This window comes from Equus quagga, chromosome 15 (genome assembly GCF_021613505.1).
Source record: "Equus quagga isolate Etosha38 chromosome 15, UCLA_HA_Equagga_1.0, whole genome shotgun sequence".
NCBI classification, from domain to species: domain Eukaryota; kingdom Metazoa; phylum Chordata; class Mammalia; order Perissodactyla; family Equidae; genus Equus; species Equus quagga.
The window spans coordinates 26967844-26990882 of record NC_060281.1 but is presented as its reverse complement, the minus strand read 5'-3'; the positions used below and the strand labels follow the sequence as shown (position 1 = coordinate 26990882).

Below are 23039 nucleotides of genomic sequence, written 5' to 3'. Positions count from 1 at the left end.
AATTAACTCTGTAGCTAACCTAGGAAGTGGAAGGCTGGAAAGGCAGACTGTTTTTGTTTCTGTCCTGAGCAGCCAGCATAGGAGAGAACAGGTACACCATAACTCAACTGTTGAGTTGAGTGATAAGCCACTTCCTACACTGCCTTTCGCCGGAAGGTAAAATAATGACTGTCTTAACTGTGTCAAGGTAAGACCAAATGTGTCCCGTCCCTGAGTCGTTTGCTTAGCTGACAAGCTCTTGCAGAAAGCTTCCAGGCTAGAGCTGATCTGGTCCCTGCTCAAAATGTCAGTTCCCATCTGGCAAGAACTGCACATTTTACTCCAACCTACTTGCTCAGGTAATCTGAATGTCAAGAATTCCCCATTGTGAACTTAGTACTAAGAAGGGCCAATCAGGATCAAAGTGAATAAACTTTTTTATCTTTTGTTTATTTTGCTCAGGGCAAGGAACAACCAGCAGTGTTGACTTATTTCTGAACAATTTGTAAATTTCCATTCTAATCTCTGGAATCCCCTCAAACTGGTAGTATTGGCAAAGGCCATGGATTAAATACGTCTTTCTAAGGGTATACACTGTTTGCCTATGTGTACTTTTTTGCTTTCCTTATCCAACCTGGACTAGTTCTTGAAATTAATAGAGGGAGGTTTATCTCTATATATTTAGCATCTGACCCCTTCACCAGAGCAGAACTCTCTTTAAAGGCTGTGTTCAGGAAAAAGAGTTAGTATTAATTAATATTTGTGGCTGCTCTGGGCTTGCTTCAAGATATAGCTGTAAAATCTCTTTCCATACCAAAACGGCGAAGAAAGGCAAAAGCACTGGTTTAAAGAATTTCTCTGAGTTTGAGAGGGTCATGTGTAAATTACTGTTAGTGAAGTGTATCTAGTCCTTTGTTTATTAGCTGCATTTCCCTCTGCCACCAAACCCTAGGGATTTATCCTACCCCTACTACTTGTTCACAAGCTTATTTAACCCTTGCTGCTTGGTACTATACTTGGGCTTGGGCAGTTATAAAGATGCTTAATAAATGGTTTTTGCCATTAAGGAATATATCTTGTTGAGGAGACAAGAGTATTATACATATAAAGTAATCAGAACAGTTTTAACTCAGTATATTTAAATTAGAGAACAATTTCAAGTTGGCATATTAAATAACTAGGTAAATGTTAAAGTGAGGAGGGAATGGCCCAGAGGTACTTGTGGAAGGTGGTGGATGTGGGGTAATGATGATGCGGAAGGCATTCACATCAGAGGGGGCTGATGGAAGAAATATAGCATAAGCTCAGGCAAGGTGAGAGGAGAACCAATTTGTGGGCCAGAAGTGGTGAAGAGACTCACAGTGAGAGACAGCGTGGCCAGAGTTGAGGGAAGAAACATGGTGGAGTTCATGAGTGCCAGTCTGGGGGATTATGTATGAGTTTACATATTTGACAGCTCAGAAGCTCTCAGTTTACATCCTTTTGGGAGTACAGCATTGACCAGTAGAGACTTGGAGTATTAGCCCAGAGTTTCTCCAGAACAACCTGAATGGTGGCTTGAAGGTGACAGCCCTGAGATGTGCGGTATTTGAGCAGTTAACTCTGCTTAAATCCTTTACTGCCAACAGCTTGAAGTAAAACGGAGATTTTCCACCTGCTCCCTGCCCCCTGTTGTTCCCAGATGCTCACACTAGCTGGTTTGCTCTGCTTGTTGCTGGATTTTGTTCCTTTTTTGCCCTCCCAGCGAGAAACTTTCCGTTTTGTTTCTGGCTTTTCAGGGTTTGGAGAAAGAGCAAGGAGAAGAGGACCTGAAGCAGCAGCTGGCCCAGGCTCTGCAGGAGGTAACTTATCTCTTGCCGTTGTACTGAGATTATAGTGGGCTGTGGAGTGAGGGGGCAGGCAGACTTTGCATGGCTGCTGGCTGCCTCTGCTGCTTAGCACACACCTCTGTACATTTCTAGTCTGTAGACAGAGCAGGTGGCAGCTGCTCAAACCATCAGGTTGGAGATTTGGAGCCTCACAGACAGCCAGACCTCAGCATGAAAACTTACATCTTCATCTGAGCAGGAGTTGCTCTAGTGAAGATGGAAGAGAGCCTGTAGCAATTAGGAGGCTCTCTGGGGAAGTGGCCGCACTTCCAGAAAGGTGAGGGCAGCTGAGGGGAATTGCAGGCTATGACTTGGCCACCAGGGCCTGCAGGGACCTCTATTACCTCACCATTCCTGAGCTGAAGCCATCCAGAAACCATTCAAGAATGTTCCAGTTAAGCATTTTAGATCAGTTCGAGAATGTGCAGTTTAACAGTCAGCAGAACATATCTATTTACTGGAAAGGCAAGGCTCACAGGAATAAAATTTCCCTAAAAGATTGCCTGTAGTTTATTTCATTTAACTTGACTACCTCTTTCATCTGATTATTTCTTATAAGCTCTTTTGCATCTTTAAAACCTACTTTGTCTTCTCTCCTTTTTATGTTATGATTAGTAGTTTGATGCAAGTTTGGTTAGGAGGTTAGTGGGATGGTTCATATCTCCTTGAAAAAAGTGAGCAATTGCATTAGAATTTGTTCAGGAGAATTTCTCATTATGTTCTTTTATTGTATATCTACCTCCCAACCTTCTTATAGTGTTAACAATCACATATTACTATAAGCTTGGGACGAAGCCTGCCTTGATTTCCTTGGGGGTGCACAAGCAGCCTTGGAAAGAATTAGGTGAAAATGAATTCAATCTTTTTGGAATTTTATTTTCTAAGCTTGTTTATTTTCTAGGGTGGGAGGGTAGGCATGTTTACCATTTAGAGCATTATTAAATTAATATTCAGATACTGTTTTAAAGTTGACTGGAAAAGAGTAAGGTTCTGCTACTTGGAAATCTCCAAGGGATCATTGAATACCCTGCACCCACTGCTGCTCACCCTTGTCTGAGACAGAGAGGAAAACACTATCATTTAGCGTGAGGTGCTTGGCCAGTCTCCATTCATTAGCCTAAAATGATATACTTTAACCTGCCTGGGGTATGTACCACTCTCTCAGCTGAAACGTGGTTGTATTTTGGTCCACCCTTTTGGTCCCTCTGAAGCTGTTCTTTTTCATTTGCCAGGCCATTATAACGACTTGCATTTATGTAGAACTTAAAAAACTTTTCTAGTGCTTTCATATCTGTTATTTTATTATTAACACTGATATAGGAGGGGGACCTGTTTTCCCATTTTATAGATGAGCAAGTTAACGGCACACGCATCTAATCAGCAGTCCAGATGAATACCCAGGCCTTCTGACATAACTGCTTTTTTCTAGGAGACCACACATTTTAAAATTTGTTTCTTGAGAATATCTTTTCAGAAATACTTACCTCTACTTGACCTTCTTTAAAAAGGGATTTGAGATGAGATTTAAAGTATAAGCTCTACTTAAGCATAAGGGAGATCAAAAATTATGTTTAATGGACGTGCACCCTCTTGACATTTGGTGTAGTCACAATTGTGACATTTGCAGTTAGTCACAATGAATGAGCTGTCAGTTCTTGGGTGTGGTAGCTTCCAGAAGACATAGGCAGGGTTCAGGCAATATTGCCTTATCAGGGTATAGTGTGTAATTTGTAGAATAAATAGGTTAAAGTTCTTTGTTATTTTAATGAAAATGATTATCTAGTTTTCCTGAATCTCATTTCTCCTTGATCATTATTTATTTATTTATTTTAAGGGAAGATTAGTCCTGAGCTAACTGCTGCCAAACCTCCTCTTTTTGCTGAGGAAGACTGGCCCTGAGCTAACATCTGTGCCCATCTTCCTCTACTTTATATGTGGGACTCCTACCACAGCGTGACTTGCCAAGTGGTGCCATGTCCACACCCGGTATCCGAACTGGTGAACCCCGGGCCGCTGAAGTGGAACCTGCACACTTAACCGCTGCGCCACCGGGCCGGCCCCTTCTTTATTTAGTTCTTGAAAGCCACTCCCAGTGCTGGGTAGCCTGAGTTACTTACTAGTTCTTTTTCTTTTTTTTTAAAGACTGGCACCTGAGCTAACATCTGTTGCCAATCTTTTTTTTTTTCTCTCCAAAGACCCCCCAGTACATAGTTGTATATTCTAGTTGCAGGTCCCTCTAGTTGTGTTATGTGGGACACCACCTCAGCATGTCTTGATGAGCGGTGCCATGTCTGCGCCCAGGACCTGAACCAGCGAAACCCTGGGCCACAGAAGCAGAGCACACGAACTTAACCACTCGGCCATAGGGCTGGCCCCTACTTACTAGATCTTGATCATTGGTTCCCTGTATCCCTTGGGTGACTTTTTTAAAAAATGCACATTCCTGGGCCCCAATCTAAAGGTACAGAATCAGACCTGCTGGAAGGCAGTGTAAGTTCTTAAGTTGATTTGGATGGCCATGGAGATTGGGTTATTTCCAGAGGGATTAATGGATGTCATGGCCTCCCTCCCTATCTGCCCCCTTCCCTGAAAAGAAAAAGGTAATTGAGATGTCCTGGGGAGCAAAAGCATTATTTTGAAATTGCCAGTCCACTGATCCCTTGAACCAAAGCCACTGACAGAAGGAGGGAACAGGCGTGTGTGTGGCTAAAAGGAAAGATGCCGTGTAGCTCATCTTGAGTATGTATCTGCTGTGTTTCTGCAGCATCAGGCTCTAATGGAAGAGCTAAATCGCAGCAAGAAGGACTTTGAAGCCATTCTTCAAGCCAAGAACAAAGAATTGGAGCAGACCAAGGTACTGGAAAGAAGATGAAGGTTTAGAATTTGGTTAGTACATGCAGCTCAGCGTTTTCAACAGTGCAGGGGTTGCTATGGTGAATAAAGAGACAGATTACGACTGTTCCCTGCTTCAGGGGAAATAATCTCTAAAATTATTCAGGCCTATAGAAGGTCTGCCTGTTAGACAACATGTATTCCTTCCCTCATTCAGAAGCAAAATGCTGGGACTAAAACACTCACATCCTGCAGTCTAGTCCGTTGTCTGTGGTAGATGCCCCTTCAGAGTGTCTCGCTGACTCAGGCTAAGGAGTGGTGTAGTCAAAATAAAGAATAGTTCATCCTGATGGATTTTTGTAATTATTTCCTACATCAAGTCAATGGAACTCATAAATTAGGGGTTATAAACTCAAATGCCCACTGGGATCAGACTGGTAATAGAAATAGGTGAGGTGGCCTAGGTGTAAGAACACAGTGGGAGCTATGGGGACAGAGGCGCACTGGAAAGGGGCACTAGCCCCGTCACCCTCCCCTCACCCCAAGAGGCGGCTGTTCTCTGTTGCAGCCATTTGTTGCCATTGAGAAATGCAAGCACAGTGTTGTCAGATCTTCTGAGTTTTCCACAGAAGACAGAACTCTGAATGTTTATGTGAAATATCCCAATTTTCAAATACTGGCAACAAATTCAATTTTTTGTTTTGTTTTTTAATACCATGAGGACCAACCTAAACGAGTCTACAGGGTGTATCCAGTCCCCAGGCCACCAGTTTGCAACCTCTGAGCTGAAATTAATGCCTGAGTCTCCCCGCCTCTCTCAGCATGCCCCTCCTCGCATACCGACCTGGATCACAGTACAGAAAAGAGGAGGCTCTCTTTTCAGTTAGTTTGCTATCCTTGTCCTCTGTTTAAATCACAGTGCCTTTTCCCCAATTCATAAGTTTTTAGGGAACTTGACTCTAGTTAGAAATGGGTCCAGATCCTCTTCACTACCCCAAGCAATCTGACAGTCTTTGCTTTGATTAGAAGAGAAAATAAAAGATGAAGAGTGAATCAGCCACTCAAATATACCCTAAATGACTTTTCCTCTCCCCTTCAGGGGCTCCTAATACTTTCTGTTTTGGGGTTGAGGTGCTGACTTAAATAAGCGTCTGCTTTAAGAGAGCGCACCTAGGATCTTCCCTAAAAAGTGTATCTACCAGTGAACTGGCCTCTTGGGGAAAGCAAAGGGAAGCTGCGCTGCAGACCTCTGCAGGAGTGGGAAGTGGCGAACAGCACAGAGCTGGAGGCCTGAAGGTACTTCAGAGAGGCTGTGTCCTCAGCCTCCTGCCTGCGGGGAATGTAGCTGTCATCCTTACTTTATAGAGGTGGCAGCTGCAAAGAACACGAGGGGCCTAAAACTGACTCAGCCTTCCTGCCTTTATGAGCTGTTCTTCATGTCTTCTTTCTTGTCCCGTGAGTTCTGGGTTGCTTGGGGTGATTTTATATTACCTCTAAACTGCAGTTCGCTGTAAGATACTTAATGCCTTGTTCTGGTCTTGGGTGGTTGGCAGGGTTAGTATGCCACCTTCAGTTTTTCTCATTTGGTTAATTTTGGGAAGGAGACAGAAACTACAAATACTGAGAAAGTGGAGACAAGAAAGGAAGGAAGACAGTGACTTGTATTACAAAGCAGTTCTGAGAAGCAGTAACCCCTGGGGAAAGTGTTTTATTCTTGTCTTGCTGCTCCAGGATGAATTTTTAAGTTAGACTCCTCTTGGATCTCATTCCAGATGATTAACTCCATCTCTGTCCTATGTTGCTTTCTTGTCATCATTCTCCTGAATGACAGGTGGGGTTGTGTGTCTTTGCAGGAAGAGAAGGAGAAGGTACAAGCACAGAAGGAGGAAGTTCTCAGCCACATGAATGACGTGCTAGAGAATGAGCTCCAGTGTATTATTTGCTCAGAATACTTCATTGAGGTAATTATGAGCAGTGGCTCATGCCCTCTCACTCTCCCAACCCTGAATGGGGCCTCAGCTACATGGGCTGCTTCTGCTATAGGGAAACATTTTGAAGAGATTTTTCTTCCAGGGACTTAATGTAGCTATTTGACTTCAGTGACCTCTAGAGATGGCCACTTCTCATTTGTTTTTGTAGTCTCCTTTACCTGTGCTATACTTTTTCTTATTTCACTTGTTTTTGAGTATTTATTTGGTGTAATCAATATTTTTAGTTGCAGTAAAGCCTTTATCTCTTTGTTGTTGGGGAGAAAACAGGGCTACATGGCATTAGATGTTTGAAGTATCAGAATAAAGCTGCTCAGTGAAGCTACTCTCTTTACCCTGAATGGTCACAGTGCTGAGAGCAGGTGTATAGTGCAGCCTTTAAACAGGGTGGTTAATGTCATTGATGTGTGTGGTCACTTTGGGAGTTCCATGGCCAAGTAGAACATGTTTCAGGGAGTCTCAGGCTCCTTATGAAAATGAAACATCTCTCTCTGGGGTTACCATTTGTTATCCTGTCACATTTTTGCACAGACTCTCTTTTAATTTTTCACCAATTCTACCATTTGTGACCAGTTCATCTTAAACCACAAGTGTTAAATGACAGTGCTGGTCAGACTCCTTTACAAAGGAAAATGCATACACACACTGCTTGCTTTTTTCTGGTGGTCTTTAGGGAGATTGAGTCTATTAGCTTCCTGAAAAATCTTTTCTGGGTAGACCTGTTTCTTTTGCTCTGGATCCACTTTGACTTCAGGTCATAATTTCCCCCATAGTTTCTAGTCATTTGATTCTCTACTTTGGAGAAACTCAGTGTTGTTTTGACAGGGCTTATGGACTCTATTAGAGGAAGACAAGGAAAGGGGCATTGGAATGGGTGATGAGTTAGCCAGCCCAGGCATCTGCACAGACATATAAGAGACAAACAATTTGACCTGTGTTTTGTTTACAAACACCGCCTGACCTTTTTCTACGGTTCACCTCTTAAAGTCAGTGTTGGGAAGAGGTTTCATTTTAATCAGACAGGTTTTTACTCCTGTTTTTGAGAATTTATCTCATACAGTAAACGGAATGTCTCCTAGTTGGCTTTCTGGGCTCAACTTGGCATTTGAAATATACATAATTTCTGTGTTATTTTCCACTGCTATCCTAAAAACAGAAATGAAGACTTTTGAGCCTCAGCATAAGTTGTGTCATAGGAGATGTACATAAAGAAGAGTAACGAAGAGAATGGATTATGTTCTTGGGAGTTAAAAGGGCCCTGGCAGAAGTCTAACTGTTGGAATTACTCAGAGGAGCCCCGCAAATAGAGGCTTCCTTCTGCTTTCTCTCTTCTCCTAGGCTTATTTACTTAGGGGTTCAGGCACTGTCAGTGAACCCACTACATTTAAAAAATATTTTTTAGTTCCTTTTTCCCCAGCCTTTTTAGTTGTCTTTTTACATTTATTTTACTTTTTTAGTTGCTTTTGAATAGAGATGATACCTTCTACCATTCTATATACTGAGTATTCAGAAGGTGCTCCCCTTCATATATTAAAATCGAGGTTCTAACTCACCATTAGGAGGACATACGTTTGTTTTTCATAAGAGAATTAGTGATGTATTTGTATCGAACATTCACATGCTTACCAGTCCTGCTTTGTCCAGTGAATTCATTTGCAAGGTAGCTAACCCACATTGGCAGTGTGGTCTGAGTGGAACAAAATGGACAAATCAGCCTACCTGGGGCCTGAGTCCGTGAACTTTCAGAAAGAAAATGAATTGTCTAACTTGAAGCTTAAAATTTCCCATCCCTGAGAATGATTCTAATACCCTTTGTAAGCCCTCTAAATGGGATTCTGGTTAAATTTCCATTTGGCTTTGGAAATTAACTCCTGTCCTAGCTTTGAGATCACAATTGCCCTGAGAAAGTGAGTGTGACAGTTCTGATGTGTGTGTTCCCATTCCTCTTTAGGCTGTCACCTTGAACTGTGCCCATAGCTTCTGCTCCTACTGTATCAATGAATGGATGAAGCGGAAGATAGAATGCCCCATTTGTCGGAAGGACATCAAGTCCAAAACTCACTCCCTGGTCCTGGACAATTGCATTGATAAGATGGTAGATAATCTGAGTTCAGAAGTGAAAGAACGACGAATTGTCCTCATTAGGGAGCGAAAAGGTGAGTGGGTATGAACAAGAAAGTGTATCCCATCAACAAAGGACTTATTTTCAAGCTTGGGGCAGATTTTTTTTGATTGGGGAAGAGAGTCAGATAAATGAGTCTTGAGCTAAAGAAGAGGTGGAAGAAATGAGAAACAGTAAAGAGTTAAAGATAATGTGTGAGAAAGAGTTGAGGTAGAATTAACTTAGGTATTCAAGCAGAAGGGAAAGGGGAGACTAAAGTGTATGTGCCTTGGTTGTAGGGATAAAAAAAAGACCTAATTAGAAAACATGGTCAAACAGTTTGCTGTACTGATCACTAGAAGATGCTGTTGTTCAAGACAGTTTGGTTGCTGTCCAGGTGTTGCAAAAATCTTGGGTTGAGTATACATTCAGTTATAAATAGGATGTATACAAGTCAAAGATTCACAGTTTGGAGAATGCCTGAAGAAAACATACAGCTTCTATGAACTATATAAGAGTCACAGCTTAAATACCAAATCGGGCATATTGTTAAACCAAAGAGATAAATTTAACTTTACTGTGTTATTGTTGGGTATCCTAATATATTTACTAACAAGGCTCCCACCTGGACAGAGTTGGGATAAAGAGATTGGGGAAGGGATTGTTGAGTTTCCCTAACAGATCATGCATGCATAGTGAATATCTGCTCATAGTGAATATCTTGCTTTCACCAAGTGATCTCATCACACTTGGGACCTGCTGTGTTGAGGGTTGCAGAGCCACTCTGCAGTGTCCTTGTGGCAGAGGAATATGTCCTAGGGCAAAGCACAAGGAAGCTAGCAAATAGGAAGGATTGGTTATTGGGCAGGGATGAGAGTGCATATAAGCAGGGTGGATCTGATTATCATGTTCAGTCCCTTTAATAATTCAGTACAGTACTACCTTCTGGGAAAGCTTCAGGGCCAAAGTGCTGTGATGTCAGTTGGCTGCACATAAAGGCCTTTCAGAGAAGAACCAGAAGCTCTCTCCCTTACAGGTGCTACCCACCACCTGGCCATTGGTAACCTATGTTCATGTGTGTCTTTGGATATACCTTTCTCTAAGTCCAGAGAAGCTGACGATTTAAAAGCCACACTCTTAAGAACAGGTCTTCTGTCCACTGCTTCCTTTCTCATAGCTCTTCAACAGGTATCAGCCACTCTGAGTAGGGTCAGGAATCTGATGCTAATTTGCAAGCAGCTGTGGTATCAGACTGGCCCTCTGTTGGTCAGCCAGAGTGGAGGCAGCAAGCCTGTCACAGAGCCAGGTGGTGTGGGTGCTGAGCAGGAATTGTGCTTGAACCTAATATGCCCATACAAGACATTCTGACCTGTGGGAGGGTGGGGTGGCCATTGGGTGGTTCTTTAGAACCAAAGTGTTTGCCACTTTTCCAACAGCTATGTGCTGTTGGATTTTGTGCCCAGTTTTAAGCCCCCACAGATTTTTTTACCTCCCAGGAGACACTTGATTCTGACAGAATCCCATTGTTCTTCCTTTCTACCTCCCATTGCTCTGTAAGCATTTATAGGAACTCTACATTACACACCGGGATATAAAGAGATAAATAGGGGCCTGCGCAGTGGTGCAGGGGTTAAGTGTGCACGTTCCACTTCAGCGGCCTGGGATTTGCCGGTTCGGATCCCAGGTGCGGACATGGCACTGCTTGGTAAGCCGTGCTATGGTAGGCGTCCCACATATAAAGTAGAGGAAGATGGGCACAGATGTTAGCTCAGGGCCAGTCTTCCTCAGCAAAAAGAGGAGGATTGGCAGCAGATGTTAGCTCTGGGCTAATTTTCCTCAAAAAAAAAAAAAAAAGAAAGAAAAAAATAAGGCATCATCTCAGCTCTCACAGCACTCATAGTCTATGGAAGAGATAGAAGGCAAGTAAGCAGTGTGACAAGTTCCACAACAGGGTGCTAGCAAACTGCAGAGGAGAGGACACTCAGTTTGGCCTGGGCAAGTGGAGGTATGGGAGAAAGCTTCACGGAAGAAGCGCCGCTTGAACTGAGTCTTAGAGGTTCCCCGGGGGTAGCTTTCCAAGCAGAGGAATCAGCACAAACAAAGCACAGAGGCATAAGAGGCAGTGGCCTGTTCCTAGCAGCACCCTGTCATGTCCCACACAAGACATAATGTCTCTGTGGTGCCAGAGCAGCATGACAGCCAAGGCTTAGGAGATGTCTGCTGGGGTGTTGTGAATGCCTTGTTTTCTTCTCTCTTCCCTTTCTCAGAGGAGCGGTGACCTGGGAGCCCAGATTTGACCAACATCAACCTTTGAGCTGAAGTGTGCTGGGTCTGTGTGGGGCTGGGGATACCCATCTACTTTCTTCATCCAGCCCACTGACAAGATTTCTTCTCACAAGTCCAAGCACAGTAGATACTTGGTGCAGCATTGGAAAAGGAACTTGATGCAGCATTGGAAAGGGGAAGAGGAGCCCCATGTCCTTAGTTCACCTCTGACTCCTCTCATGCAGAATTAATTATGCAGAGTAAATAATATCAAACCCTCCTTTTCTCTCCAAAGGCTAACGAGAGTGCCTCTTTGCCTTTGTGGTAACACCGGGAGCCCACACAGTAAACCTAATCAGTCTCTCTGTTGCATTTGTTGGCTGAGAGCAGTTCTGGCACCAGTCTCAGTTTCTGCAGTTATCACAGCGGGTGCAGCTTTGAGGTTTTCTCTAGAGACAGGCGGAAGGTCTGAGGCCCCATTTAGGGAAGCGTGTGCCAGAGCCATCAGCAGCTTCACTGGGCTGCAATGTGGGATTTAGAGAAAATTCTCAGTTCAAATACCAATCTTCCTTGCCAATTGAAAGCTGGTTTAATCCCCAGTGCATTGGAATTTTACAAAGGACCAAACTTAGGATCTGGAGACTAGGATTGGCAAGCCTGTAATTGTCAAAGTTCTGATGCTATAGCAGGGCTGTTTTCCTCCTGGGCAGGGTTGCTCTTATCACAGGTTCAGGGAGGGAGACCTGCCTGTCCGTGGCAGCGTGGGGCTGTGATTCCACCAAGAGCAGCCCCACTCCAGGCCTTCCAGGCTGGTTGCTGTCTTCAAGTTCCACATCCCCATGGGAGGAGCAATGCCTCATGACTGATGAGCCATCGATCCCTTGTAAACTCTGTGAGGCCAGTTTATACGAAGGAGAGGGGGAGGAGGACAATGTTAGGATGCCAGATCCTGTGTTGGAGAGAGGATGCGCTGGAGCTGGGGCAGATAACGAACATCCAGTAAGTGCTTGTTGCGTGAGTGATTGTGGCTGTCTGGGGTATTGATGTGAGATTTTTCTGATGGGGAGACATTTTTTTGACATCCCTGTAGAGGATCTCCTGTGGAGCTGGTGAGATGCTGGAGCAGAGTCTTCTGTCAGCTGCTCTCCCTCCCCTGTTTGTTCCTATTAAATGTTGGTTGGTTGACAAAAGTGTTAACATTCTCACTTTTAGCTTTCCCTAGCAGTTTCTTTGGGTTGTGCTCAGAAAAGAAGCAAATTATCTAGAAATAAAATCTTGGTCCTTTAGAACAGTGATTTTCAGTCCAGGGGCTTTTTCAGACTACATTCTCCAGCTCCCTTGACACTATAGTATTGAACTGAGGCTACAAATAGGAGTGTGCCAAGGTCTTCAGGTGGGCTGAGGTGGGGAGAAAGGTTTATGAACCACAGCTTTCCTGAATCTGTGAGACAGAGGCCCTTCCAGTGGTTGGGAGTCTCTAGGAAGATCTGTCCAGGGCAGACCACATGGCCTGTGGTTCTTGCCCCTTCCTGTAGGCTAGGAGCAGAGTGTTCCAGACATGGGACAGGAGAAACCAGCAGTCTCTGAAGAGAGTCTCTGCCTGCCCACCTGGAAGGCTTTCCCTGATACTGCTATCATCTCTTGCTGAAGGACAGAGCCTTGTGGAGGCGTATTTGGGGCATGGCAGGAGTGACAGTGTCTGGCAGGTCTACCTCACCCAGAGAGATGACTTGTTAGCAAGTACTTCTAATCCACCCAGTCCTGCCCGTAGGGAATCTAGAGGGTCATGTGCATGAAGTCAGCAAGCCTACCTTGTATAGGACACTGTTGGTCTAAGGAAAAATGGCTCTCAGAAGATTGGCATGGGGTGGGGGTGTCCACATACCTGCACTCAAATAGTATATAGTGCTGGACCCTAAAAATGTATCCCTTGCAAAATTGTCATGGGATAGAAAATTACCAGACTTGTCACTAAAAGCTTTTTCTTATCTTTATATTACCACCCCTTATTTTTCCCTCTCCTTTTTCCCTCCCCTTTTCTTATTTTGTCTCCTTTTGTCCTTCCTTGCCTTGTCCTTTGATGGGTGTCTCCCCTGTCACCCTTATTGGCATCTCAGAATGCACAGTTGGAAATGACAAAGGCACCATAGGAATTGTTTACTCAGTGGTGGAAGGGGCTGTGATCTTAGTAACTAAGTCAGCTGTGGGATTAATTGGAAGATATGGAGTAGAAACTTAGGAAATCCTAGAACCTCACATATCTCGATGACTTTGTAATCCTTGGGATTTCTGAATGGTCCTTCCATCTGGAGGTCAAAAGCCGATTCCTGACTTCAGTGCTCTGTGGTGGAGTGTCTTCTCCCCTTCACCAAAAGCCACCACCTCACTGCAGGCACCCGGAAAAGGTTTCACAGCTTAGCAGAGGGCCTTCCTACATGTGATGAATGATCCCTCAGTGCGCTGCAAATGAGTATACGGTCAGGTTTGAGGGAACCATGCAGGCCAGAGTGAAGAGAGCCAGGGCTGGCCTTGACTACCTGCCCACTAAGTCAGGAACTCTGGCCAGCCCCCACCATGTTGTAGTGAAGGGGAGGACCAGCGCTTGCTGGCCAAGGCTTGCCCACCAGGCTGAGGAGAAGGGCCCGGAGCAGGAACACGAGCATACACTAGAGCTTCAAAAGAAGCAAGTATGAGCAGTTCTGGCCATCGCTGGGGTTCCAGCAGGAGGTACTTCAGATCATTCATTGCTGTTATCCACAGCAGAGATTTCTCCTGGCCTTTTTTTTTTTTAATGATAAAGCAAGAGATATTTGGCTCTCTAAAAACATTGATCCTCCCTCTCCACTAATGTGTAACTTTATGATTTGCTTTTCAGACATCCCTCCAGGAACTTCTTATTGTGGAAGACCACCTGTGTAAACGTAGAGTCAAGTTATTAATCAAAGCAGCTTTTCCTTGAGAGTTTCTTGGTTCCTGCACTTAACTCTAGATGAACACAGGGTATTTTTAGAGCCTAAATAAGTTGGTATTCTAGATTTCCATGAACTAATCATGGGAAGTGGCTGGCGTCGCTGATTATTCCTCTTCCTCCCCCACCCCAAACCCCCTAGTACCATAGACTTAGGTACATCACCATTGAGGCTTCTTTGCATCAGCTGGATACATATCCTGCCCAACGGCCTGTTGCTGTCATTCTTAAGAAATCTTAAGACTAGACATGCTTCTGCTCCTGTCTAGGGCTTCTGTTTGAACTGCTTTCTGCTTTCCTACCCTGGAGAGTTTGGACCTCTTTTACCCTTGTCCCATGAAAACTGAACCAGAACTAACCTCAGAGAAACATCTCTTCCTTGCTTCCTTTCTCTGGGCCTTTCTGTCTTCTCAGTACCTATTAAGCGCCAGGGGCTGGGGATAAAAGTCAGCAGGGCATGTGCAGCCCCTGCCTTCATGGCACTTTCAGTCTAGATGTAGGGCCTAGGCTGCTTATAGAAAAGTGCTATAATAAGAGAAATGAAGGGTGATAGGTAAAGGTCAAGGGCAGGCAAGAAAGTGAAGGGAAGTGAAGGGCTATGGGTGTATATTATAAGTGGAGGGTCCAGAAGCAAGAAAGCAAGGGGATTTTGAGGGCTGAAAGAAGTCCAATGTGGCTGAATTGTAGCATGCTGGAGAAAATGTTGAGCTGTGAGGCTGGAAAAGTAGGCAGGACTGGATCGTGAAGCATCTTCTAGACTATGTTAAAGATTTAGCCTAGGGACATTGGGAAAACTATCAGAAGATTTTAAGTGGAGATGTGACTGCTTGTGTTTATGTTTTTCTGGATAGGTTAATGTGGCTGCAGTGACAAGAATAAGTGGTGATGGGAACAAGAATAGATACCAGTACCCCCAGCCAAAGATGATGGTGGCTGGGCTAGAAAAGTAGCAGTGGGGATGGAGAGAGTGGATGAACTTGTGTGGTAGTTAAGGGAGTAGAATCTACAGGTTCTTGAGACTGGTTTGCTGGGAGGAATGGGAGGGAGCTCAGAGTCGAGGATCACTCCCAGGTTTCTGCCAGGCGCAGATGGGTGGATGATGGGGCATTCACTGAAATGAGAAGCAGTTTGGCAGGAAGATAAGTTTTAGACTGAAAAGTAAGTTGAAGGCACCTATGGGCATCAGTGGAGCTGTTCAGTGGGTGTTTGAGTATGTGGATCTGGTGCCTAGAAGATAGGCCTGAGTTAGGATACTAGATTTGGGATTATGAACCATGGAAGTGGATAAGCCACTTTGCACACTCTCTGTGAGTGGTAAGAGCCAAAGGTCAAGTACCTATCCCTGAGAAACACCAACATTTAAGGGATGGGTAGTGGGAGAGGAGTATGCAGGACAGAACAGTGAGGAATGGCCAAAGGGAGATGGAAAAAGAGGGAAGTGTGGGACAGGCAACAAAGCCATCAGAATTGTGTGCCTTGAGCCTTCCCGAGGATGCCTGTGTCTGAGCTAGCCGCCTCATCACATTCTAGACGTCTCCCTGTTATCTCTTTCAAACACTTACCAGATTGAAGTTGTATTTGTTAGTGTGCTCTTGCCCCTAGATTTATAAACTCGGGGACAGGGATTTTATCTTACTCCATGTGGCATTCTCAGGGCCTAGAAGAGTGTTTGGTAGGTCTTGAGTAAATACGTGGTTATGAATGGTTATGAAGTGAGGAGTCAGCAGTGTGAAATGCAGCTGAGAAGTTAAACAAGATAAGGACGAAAAATTGCACTTTGGAGGTAGCAGATGTGTGGGAAATTAATGACTTTATCTAGTACAAGTTTGGGGGACTGGTGGGATCCAGTCCAGTTTGCAGAGAATTGGAGAATGAATGTGAGGTGAGGGAGTAGAGAAGAGTAAGAATAGACAAGTTCTGCAAGAAATTTCGCTATGACTAAGATGAGGGGGAGCAACACAAGAGAAGGCTGTAGTTGGAGGAGGAAGTGGGGTAAAAGGAAGTTTTCGTTCTGTTTTTTAAAGGCATGAGAGATGTGAGCATGTTCACTTGCTGATTGGAAGGAGCCTGTAGAGAGGGAGGTGCTGGAAAGCCGAGGCAGTGGATAGGGCAAGATTCTTTGGAAGGCAGGAGAGAAGGCATGCAGAGCACAGACGGAGGGGTTAGTCTTTAAAAGTAGGAGGGTACATGCGTACAGCCTCTTGTATAGAGAAAGAGCACAATGTGGGAGGGTAGGCAAGGAAATTTGCTTGGAGGGAGTCAAGAGAATTTCTTTTTTGTGGCTTCGGTATTTTTCTGGGAGCTATTAGGTGAGGCCATTAGCTGAGAGGAAGGGAGCTTCGCTTGGTTCTCTCAGCTCTCCAAGGCTGAAGGCATGCCCAGCCCCAAATCCCACCACCTCAAAGACTGCCCACAAGTGGGAGAAAAGTAACCTTTGTAATCTTTTCAATCCTCCTACCAAAGCGTTCCAGACCTCAGTCTCAGAGAAGGGGACAGTTTCCTTGGTGGTTTTATTATGCCCTTAGTATAGGCCAGGATCCCTGCTTCCCTGGGATCGAGGAAGGAGAAGCTGTCAGAAAGGACTGGAAACCAGTAAATAGCCCCTCCTACCCCCTCCCTCTCTGGACAGAGGAAGAACTCCCACCTCTCCCTACCTGTTGCTATGTATGTGATTTCTTCTTTCCTTCAGCAGATTCGTTATTGAGGGCCAGCTTTGTGCCAGGCACTGTTGTAGGTGTGAGGAATAGAAGGAGAAGTGAAAATCTAATGTTAGATGTGATTACTGCTACGGGGGAAAATAAAGCAAGAAAGCAGTCAGGGAGAGATGGGGAGAGCATTGGCAAATTTTGATAGGGTGGTCAAGGAAGGCTTCACCAAGAAGGTAATATTAGAGTAAAGCTCTGAAGGCAGTCGCTGTGCTGTCATCTGGGGAAAGAGTATCCCAGGCAGAGGGACTAGGAAGAGAGAGTGAGCTTGGAGTGCTGGAGGAACGACAAGGAGGCCAGTGTAGCTGGAGTGGAGTGAGCGATGGGGGAGAGGAGTAGGAGAGTACGAGGTGAGGTCAGAAGGTTGGGCGGGGCCAGACTGTGTAGGGCCTTATAGGCCTTTGGAAGAACCTTGACTTTAACTCTTACTCTGGGAGAAGTGGGGAGCTGGCTTTGAGCCAGAGTGACATGATGCGACTTTTGTTTTCTCGGTTCACCATGGCTGCTGTGGGGGAAAGAGACTGAGGGTGGCAACAGGGATGCCAGAGGAGGGAAATACAAGCTCTTCCTTTACTTCTCCTTTCTTTCTTTCCAAAGCAAAGAGGCTGTCCTGAAGACCGTGCTCCGGGGCATTTGAAAGACTACCAGGCAATGGGAGCTTGGGATGGTCTGGAGGATTCTCTGTGGACGGGTTTTGGGCTACTCTGAGACAGAGCGTGGGATAGAGCCACGTGGAACAAAGACTGAGTTAGGAAGTCCTCCGTCACGAGCCTTCCATGTTGGCCAGCCCTGCTGCCACCGTTGTCTGAAGCACCACTGGTACTCAGCGCATCGACCGCTTCAGGGTACTTGATGGACTCTGCTTCACTACATGTTGAATGGGTTATATAGTTCTGTACTGCTTTCTAAGTTTGTTGTTGTTTTGTTTTGGTGCCTCAGAAGCACCTCTGTTGACATTTGTTTTAGACAGGTTTGGTGTACCCCTGTGGCTATACCTGAAAGCTAAGGCAGCCTCTGTTTGAGAGGATGGTATACCTCTTCTTTATGAAAACAAGATGTCATTTCCTGGAAATAAAATGTAAAACTTATCTGTTGCTCAGCTGGGCTTTGGTGTATTTATCTTCCTTCCCTTCCAGCTCCCAGGCAGTCTCACAAGTAAACACTGGCAGCTCATAAATTGCAACCACGAAAGTGACTATCAGATGATACACTCAAGTGAATGTCCGTCTAAGGAGCTGAGCCCAAGACCATGGCCGTAGCGGCTGGGTTTGTTAAGCCCCTGGCTGTTGTGTTTCCTTTTCATTCCAAAAATGGGTCACTGCTTACCTGCTTTTGGGATGGGGTGATTCCCTTCTTTCTGCTTGTTCAGTTCAGAAGTTGTTTCCAACTCTGTTTTACCCAGTGTCAGAGAACACAGGCAATGATTTTATGAGAACTTAGTGTGCTTTTTTTAAAAATTAAAAGTCCTCTTTTTTGCTGCCTCCCCATTTTAAACAGAAAACTAGTTTAATGTTTTGGAGATAGAAGCTTAGGAAAACCTGTGGTATCCTTGGTTACCAGTGATGAGAATGAGGGAAAATATAGGAAGTTGAAGAGTAGTCATTTGAAACAAGGAGCTCTCGAGTATGATTATGAAACTGTGCATTATGTCATTCAGTGATTTGCTTCCTGATGGAAGAGTATTTTTCTCTCCCTTTTTACTGCTTACCTGGAGAACTGTTATTTGCAGTTCTTTCTGTATACCCCACGTGTTTTCATAAAGCTTTGGAAACTATTGATTCACCAACTTTTTAGGACAGCAGGTTTTTTTCTTTTGTTGAGTATTCTGTGAATATTGGAATTCTGAAGTCTCTGGTCTTCATTTCCATCTTTTTCAACATGATTACTGGTTGAAATACTGGTGTAGCCAAGGAGGAACTAAGTTAAACACAGAAAAAAAATACTTAAAAAAAAGTCTATTATAACCGCATAATAAAATTCTGGAGAAATAGAGAAAAGGAAAATATTATTACCATCTTGATGTAATAATCTCCTGTTTCCCCCGTACATATGTTTTATTTATACGATTGTTTGGACATATGAAAACTTTTATATATTCTGTTTTTTTAAGCTTACATATCATAATTCACTTTTAGAAGAGTACAGACAGACCTTTTGGATAGATAATATGGTTACATGGTGTGAATTCAGAAGGTACAAAAGGAACATAAAGTGAAAAGCCTGTCGCCTTGTCCCCCAGTGACCACTTCCCTGCACAGAGGCAACGAGTGTTACTAGTTCTGTGTGTGTCTTTCCAGAGATCTTCTCTGTCTCCACAAGCAAATGCACGTATGTAGTCTTCTCCCTTCTTTTGCACAAATGATAACCAACTGTACACTATTCTGTACCTTGCTTTTTTCAGATACGTCTTGATGATAGTTCCCTTTCAGAATGTAAGGAACTTCCTCTTTCTTTGTTACAGCTGTCTATTACTCCATTCTGTGTCTGCACCATAGTTTTGTTTCCCAGTCAGTCTTTGATCTAGGTTGCTTCAAACCTTTTCCTCCTTTTTTTCATACAGCTCTTAAAGAAAGTTCTATTAAAAATCTCAGAATATATACTTTTAACTAAAACAACAAAACTAAAAGCAATAACAACAAAAAGTTGTATAGAACCCATAAAGTGGTATGCTAAGAAGGAAAAAGGAAAATCTGGAAATCCACATACTTGGAGTTCTCTATCAAATTCAAGGAGGCTCAGATCTGTTTCTTTTAAAAAATATTTACAGATATGACTGTTTTTCTAAATATTTCATTAGTAATAGTCTTGTAAGTCTGGTTCCATAATAATCTGTAACATAACCACTTCCGTCTGAAGGTCCAACAGTCTGCATTGAAGTAAGAATGAAATAAGTTAAGCTCCCGATCCACAAAACCCTCCAGTGCAAACCTTCAACAGCCCAAGGCAGAGCATCCAAGGGAAAATCAATCTGCTGCTGACTGTCCGAGAAAAAGACAGTGCAACTGCTGCTTTATATGAGTAGTTGTTTTGACATTTTGACAAGATATAGGCTTGAGAAAATGAACTTTATTTCCAATCAAATGTTTCACTGCCACTGAAATCCTTACAAGTTTTGATGGGTGCTAGGGAATACATGAGCTGTACAGTTTGTACAGGTGACTGGTTCTTGCTAACATTGTTTGTCTTTATGTATTTACAAATATATTGTCCCACTTTGAGGTCCTCACACTTGTGTCTCCTTGCCCCCAGTGGTGGTGGTGCCAACCGTCTAAGGTCCCATGGTGACTGACATGAGCCACAGCATACCCAGGTGGCCACCATGTTGGGAACCAAGACATCTCAGTTTTCACTCTTAAAATAATGCTGTAGTGAACACCATTATACATACATCCTTAGAGGAAAGATTCTCAAAGAAGAAACTTTTTTTGACTTAAAGAGCCTGAAGGCCATCTGCAGAGACTGATCTCACAGACTGATTGTTTCTCCCTCAGCTGCTGGACACAGAGTGACTTGCAGCCTCTCCCTTAGAATATCACATCCCTCTCAAGCGTGCTGCACAGGTTAAGAAAGTGAGCTCTTAAAGACAGATTAAAAAAAGAAAAGAAAACATTGGAAAAGTCAAGACTGACTGAGTTTGAATCCCAGCCCTGCCATTTGTAACTGTGTGACCTTGGGCAAGTTACCCCAGCTCTCTGAGCTTCTGTTTCTTCATCTCTAAAATACCTTGATGTGTTGTTGTGAGGCCTAAACAATTATTCCAGTTATTCCACTGCTCAGGACAAAAACCTGAATGTTCTGTTTTTAAAAGACACGAAACTGGGGCCAGCCCCATGGCCAAGTGGTTAAGTTCACACACTCCACTGTGGTGGCCCGGGGTTTCGCCGGTTTGGATCCTGGGTGTGGACATGGCACCGCTCATCAGGCCACGTTGCAGTCGTGTCGCACATGCCACAACTAGAAAGACCTGCAACTAAGATATACAACTATGTACTGGGGGGATTTGGGGAGATAAAGCAGAAAAAAAAAAAGATACAAACCAAAAATTAACCCAACCTTTTGCATTATTTCTCCCTGGAGAGATGTCTCATATTAAACATCATCTACATTTTGCTTGCGTAGGAAAATACATGGTAACTTTTCTGCCTTGCAGCACCGAACCACAGTATAGCTGAGCCCCACTGCTGTGCAGTCTGGCTCTAATTAAAGGCACGTTCCCTACAACACGACTCTGAGACACTGGGTAAAGAAGGTTGGTTTCAGATTCCAGCTTTATTAAGCAGATGAATGCAGCCAGCTCGCTCTGTGAAGCGCTTTGCAGTGAAAGGCACGCGTCCCATATCCATCTGATTACATTAACCTAGAAAGGGCTTGCTCTACCTCTGTGCAGGCGTCATCCCAGCAGTGGGACTGTGCCGGGGTGGGGGACTTTGCCCTTTCTGGGTTGGGTAGCTGGATACTCGTCATCTGTTTCTCTGATTGGAAGCTGCTGTTTTTTACAGAAAGACCTAAATCCCCTCATTATCTCCAGCTCTTTTCTCTATTTTTTTCTCCTCTGAACTACCATCCAGGCAGTCACCACAGCTGCAAGAGCGCCTGGGATGGGCAGCTCTCTCCAACTGCCTGTTTTCTTTTTACAGCCTGACTCTGGATAGAATCTCCTCACTTCATATCAAAGGATGAACTAGAAACTTCGAGGTGCCCTAGGTATGTTTGTCTCAACAACTCATTCCCCCAGGCCTCTAAAGAATCCTGTGACTAACTATTTGATATAGAAATGAAGAGAAGGAATGTGTATATTGCATTAGTGTGATCCTAACCTAGGAATAACCTAAGAAAGTTAGGAGAATCCTGGAATCACTGTCCCTCGCTCAGAGATGCAGTCTTGTTAACAGGTGCGTGGCATGATTTGAGCAGAATGCTGCCTTTGGTAACAGCAGGCCAAGGGCTGCTTCTTCTGAACATCAGTTAGATTTCCCACCTGGTCAATTCTTTTAGCTTTTTGCATAGGTAGGAGTTGAGGCAGTAGGAGTAGGGGCTCCTGGGGAGAAGATGGGGCCTTATGTTGATGAAAAACAATGAACTGTCTTGTTTAACTGGGTTCTTCAGTTTAGAAGAGCGTAGGAATTCTCTAATCCATTTTCCACACCTTATCCTGAGGTGAATGTATACATGAGGTGGATGTATATGTGAAATCATGTCTTGGCCACCTATGTCTCTGCTTGAGTCATGGGCAAATGACTTAAATTTTCCAGGCCTCAGTTTTCTCATCTATAAACTGAGGATAATAATGCCTACCTCATGGAGGTGTTGTGAAGATCAAGTGCAGTTAAAAGTATGTGGCCTGTAGCATAGTGCCTGGTACGTGGCAAGAGTGCAAGTGTTAGCTGTTGCTGTTATCACCATTACTGCTATTGCCAGAGAACTTAGATTGTCCTTGCTGTGAAATAGCCACGTGGTCTAGTGGTCATGAGCACTGGCTGAGGAGTCAGACATTCAAACGCTCTTCTAAACCTGGGTTCACCCGACAGCTTCTACTTTCACATCATTGGCCAGACATAGTATATAGTGACACCTAGCTGCAATGGAGGCATTATAGTTTTTCAGCTGGACAAGTTGCCACGCAGAATGAAATAGGACTGATCAAGGAAATGAGGCTTCAGCCAGTAGCCACATGAGTAAGCTTGGAAGTCGGTCTTCCAGCCCAGTCAAGCCTTTAGATGGCTATAGTCCTGGCCAACAGCTTGACTTCAACCTCATGAGACCCTGAACCAATACCACTGAGGTCAGCTGCTCCCAGATTCCTGACCCTCAGAAACACTGGGAGATAATAAATGTTATTTTAAGCTACTAAATTTGGGGGCAATTTATTATGCAGCAATGCAGTAAGCAACAAACCTCAGTAAAATTAGTAGTATCTGTGAGTTAGTCACCAATAGAATCTGTAGCTATTTTCATATCACATTAAAGTTGCTATAGATATTTCAAAATATTATCTATACTCATTACTTCAGGATTATAGTAGCAGTATAGTAGTATATAGTATAGATCTACAACTAGATAATACATGAGTAGAGTCTTCCATTTACTTACCTTTGTGTGATGTAGCTGGCCAGCCATTGGGCAACTCTGCACCTAGTGATCTATTGTTTTTCACATTGATAACTCAGATATCTTTGTTGCTTTCCAGGAATTTCTATCAAAAATTATCAGGGGTCAGCCCAGTGGCAGAGCAGTTAAGTTCACACGTCCTGCCTTGGTGGCTCGGGGTTTGCCAGTTCAGATCCCGGGTGTGGACCTAGGCACCGCTTGGCAAGCCATGCTGTGGCAGGCGTC

At 44.1% G+C, this 23039-nt stretch overlaps 1 protein-coding gene and 1 pseudogene across 5 annotated transcripts in view; one reads left to right on the top strand and one right to left on the bottom strand.

The window, feature by feature from the left end:
- RNF8 (ring finger protein 8) overlaps positions 1-17794 on the top strand; it is a 36331-nt gene extending 18537 nt beyond the window's left edge. For 3 of the 5 annotated variants that reach the window (XM_046640200.1, XM_046640196.1, XM_046640199.1), the window contains exons 4-8: positions 1758-1820; positions 4612-4701; positions 6533-6640; positions 8619-8823; positions 17304-17794. In XM_046640200.1, the coding sequence (XP_046496156.1) occupies positions 1758-1820; positions 4612-4701; positions 6533-6640; positions 8619-8823; positions 17304-17320 (483 nt within the window). In that variant the 3' untranslated portion in view covers positions 17321-17794. Of the gene's footprint in view, positions 1-1757; positions 1821-4611; positions 4702-6532; positions 6641-8618; positions 8824-11035; positions 12033-13908 lie in introns of all 5 variants that reach the window. The other 2 variants (XM_046640198.1, XM_046640197.1) reach the window with 2 other exon arrangements.
- Positions 17470-22006, bottom strand: LOC124226502 (TM2 domain-containing protein 1-like; annotated as a pseudogene).
- Between the last annotated feature and the right edge of the window lie 1033 nt (positions 22007-23039).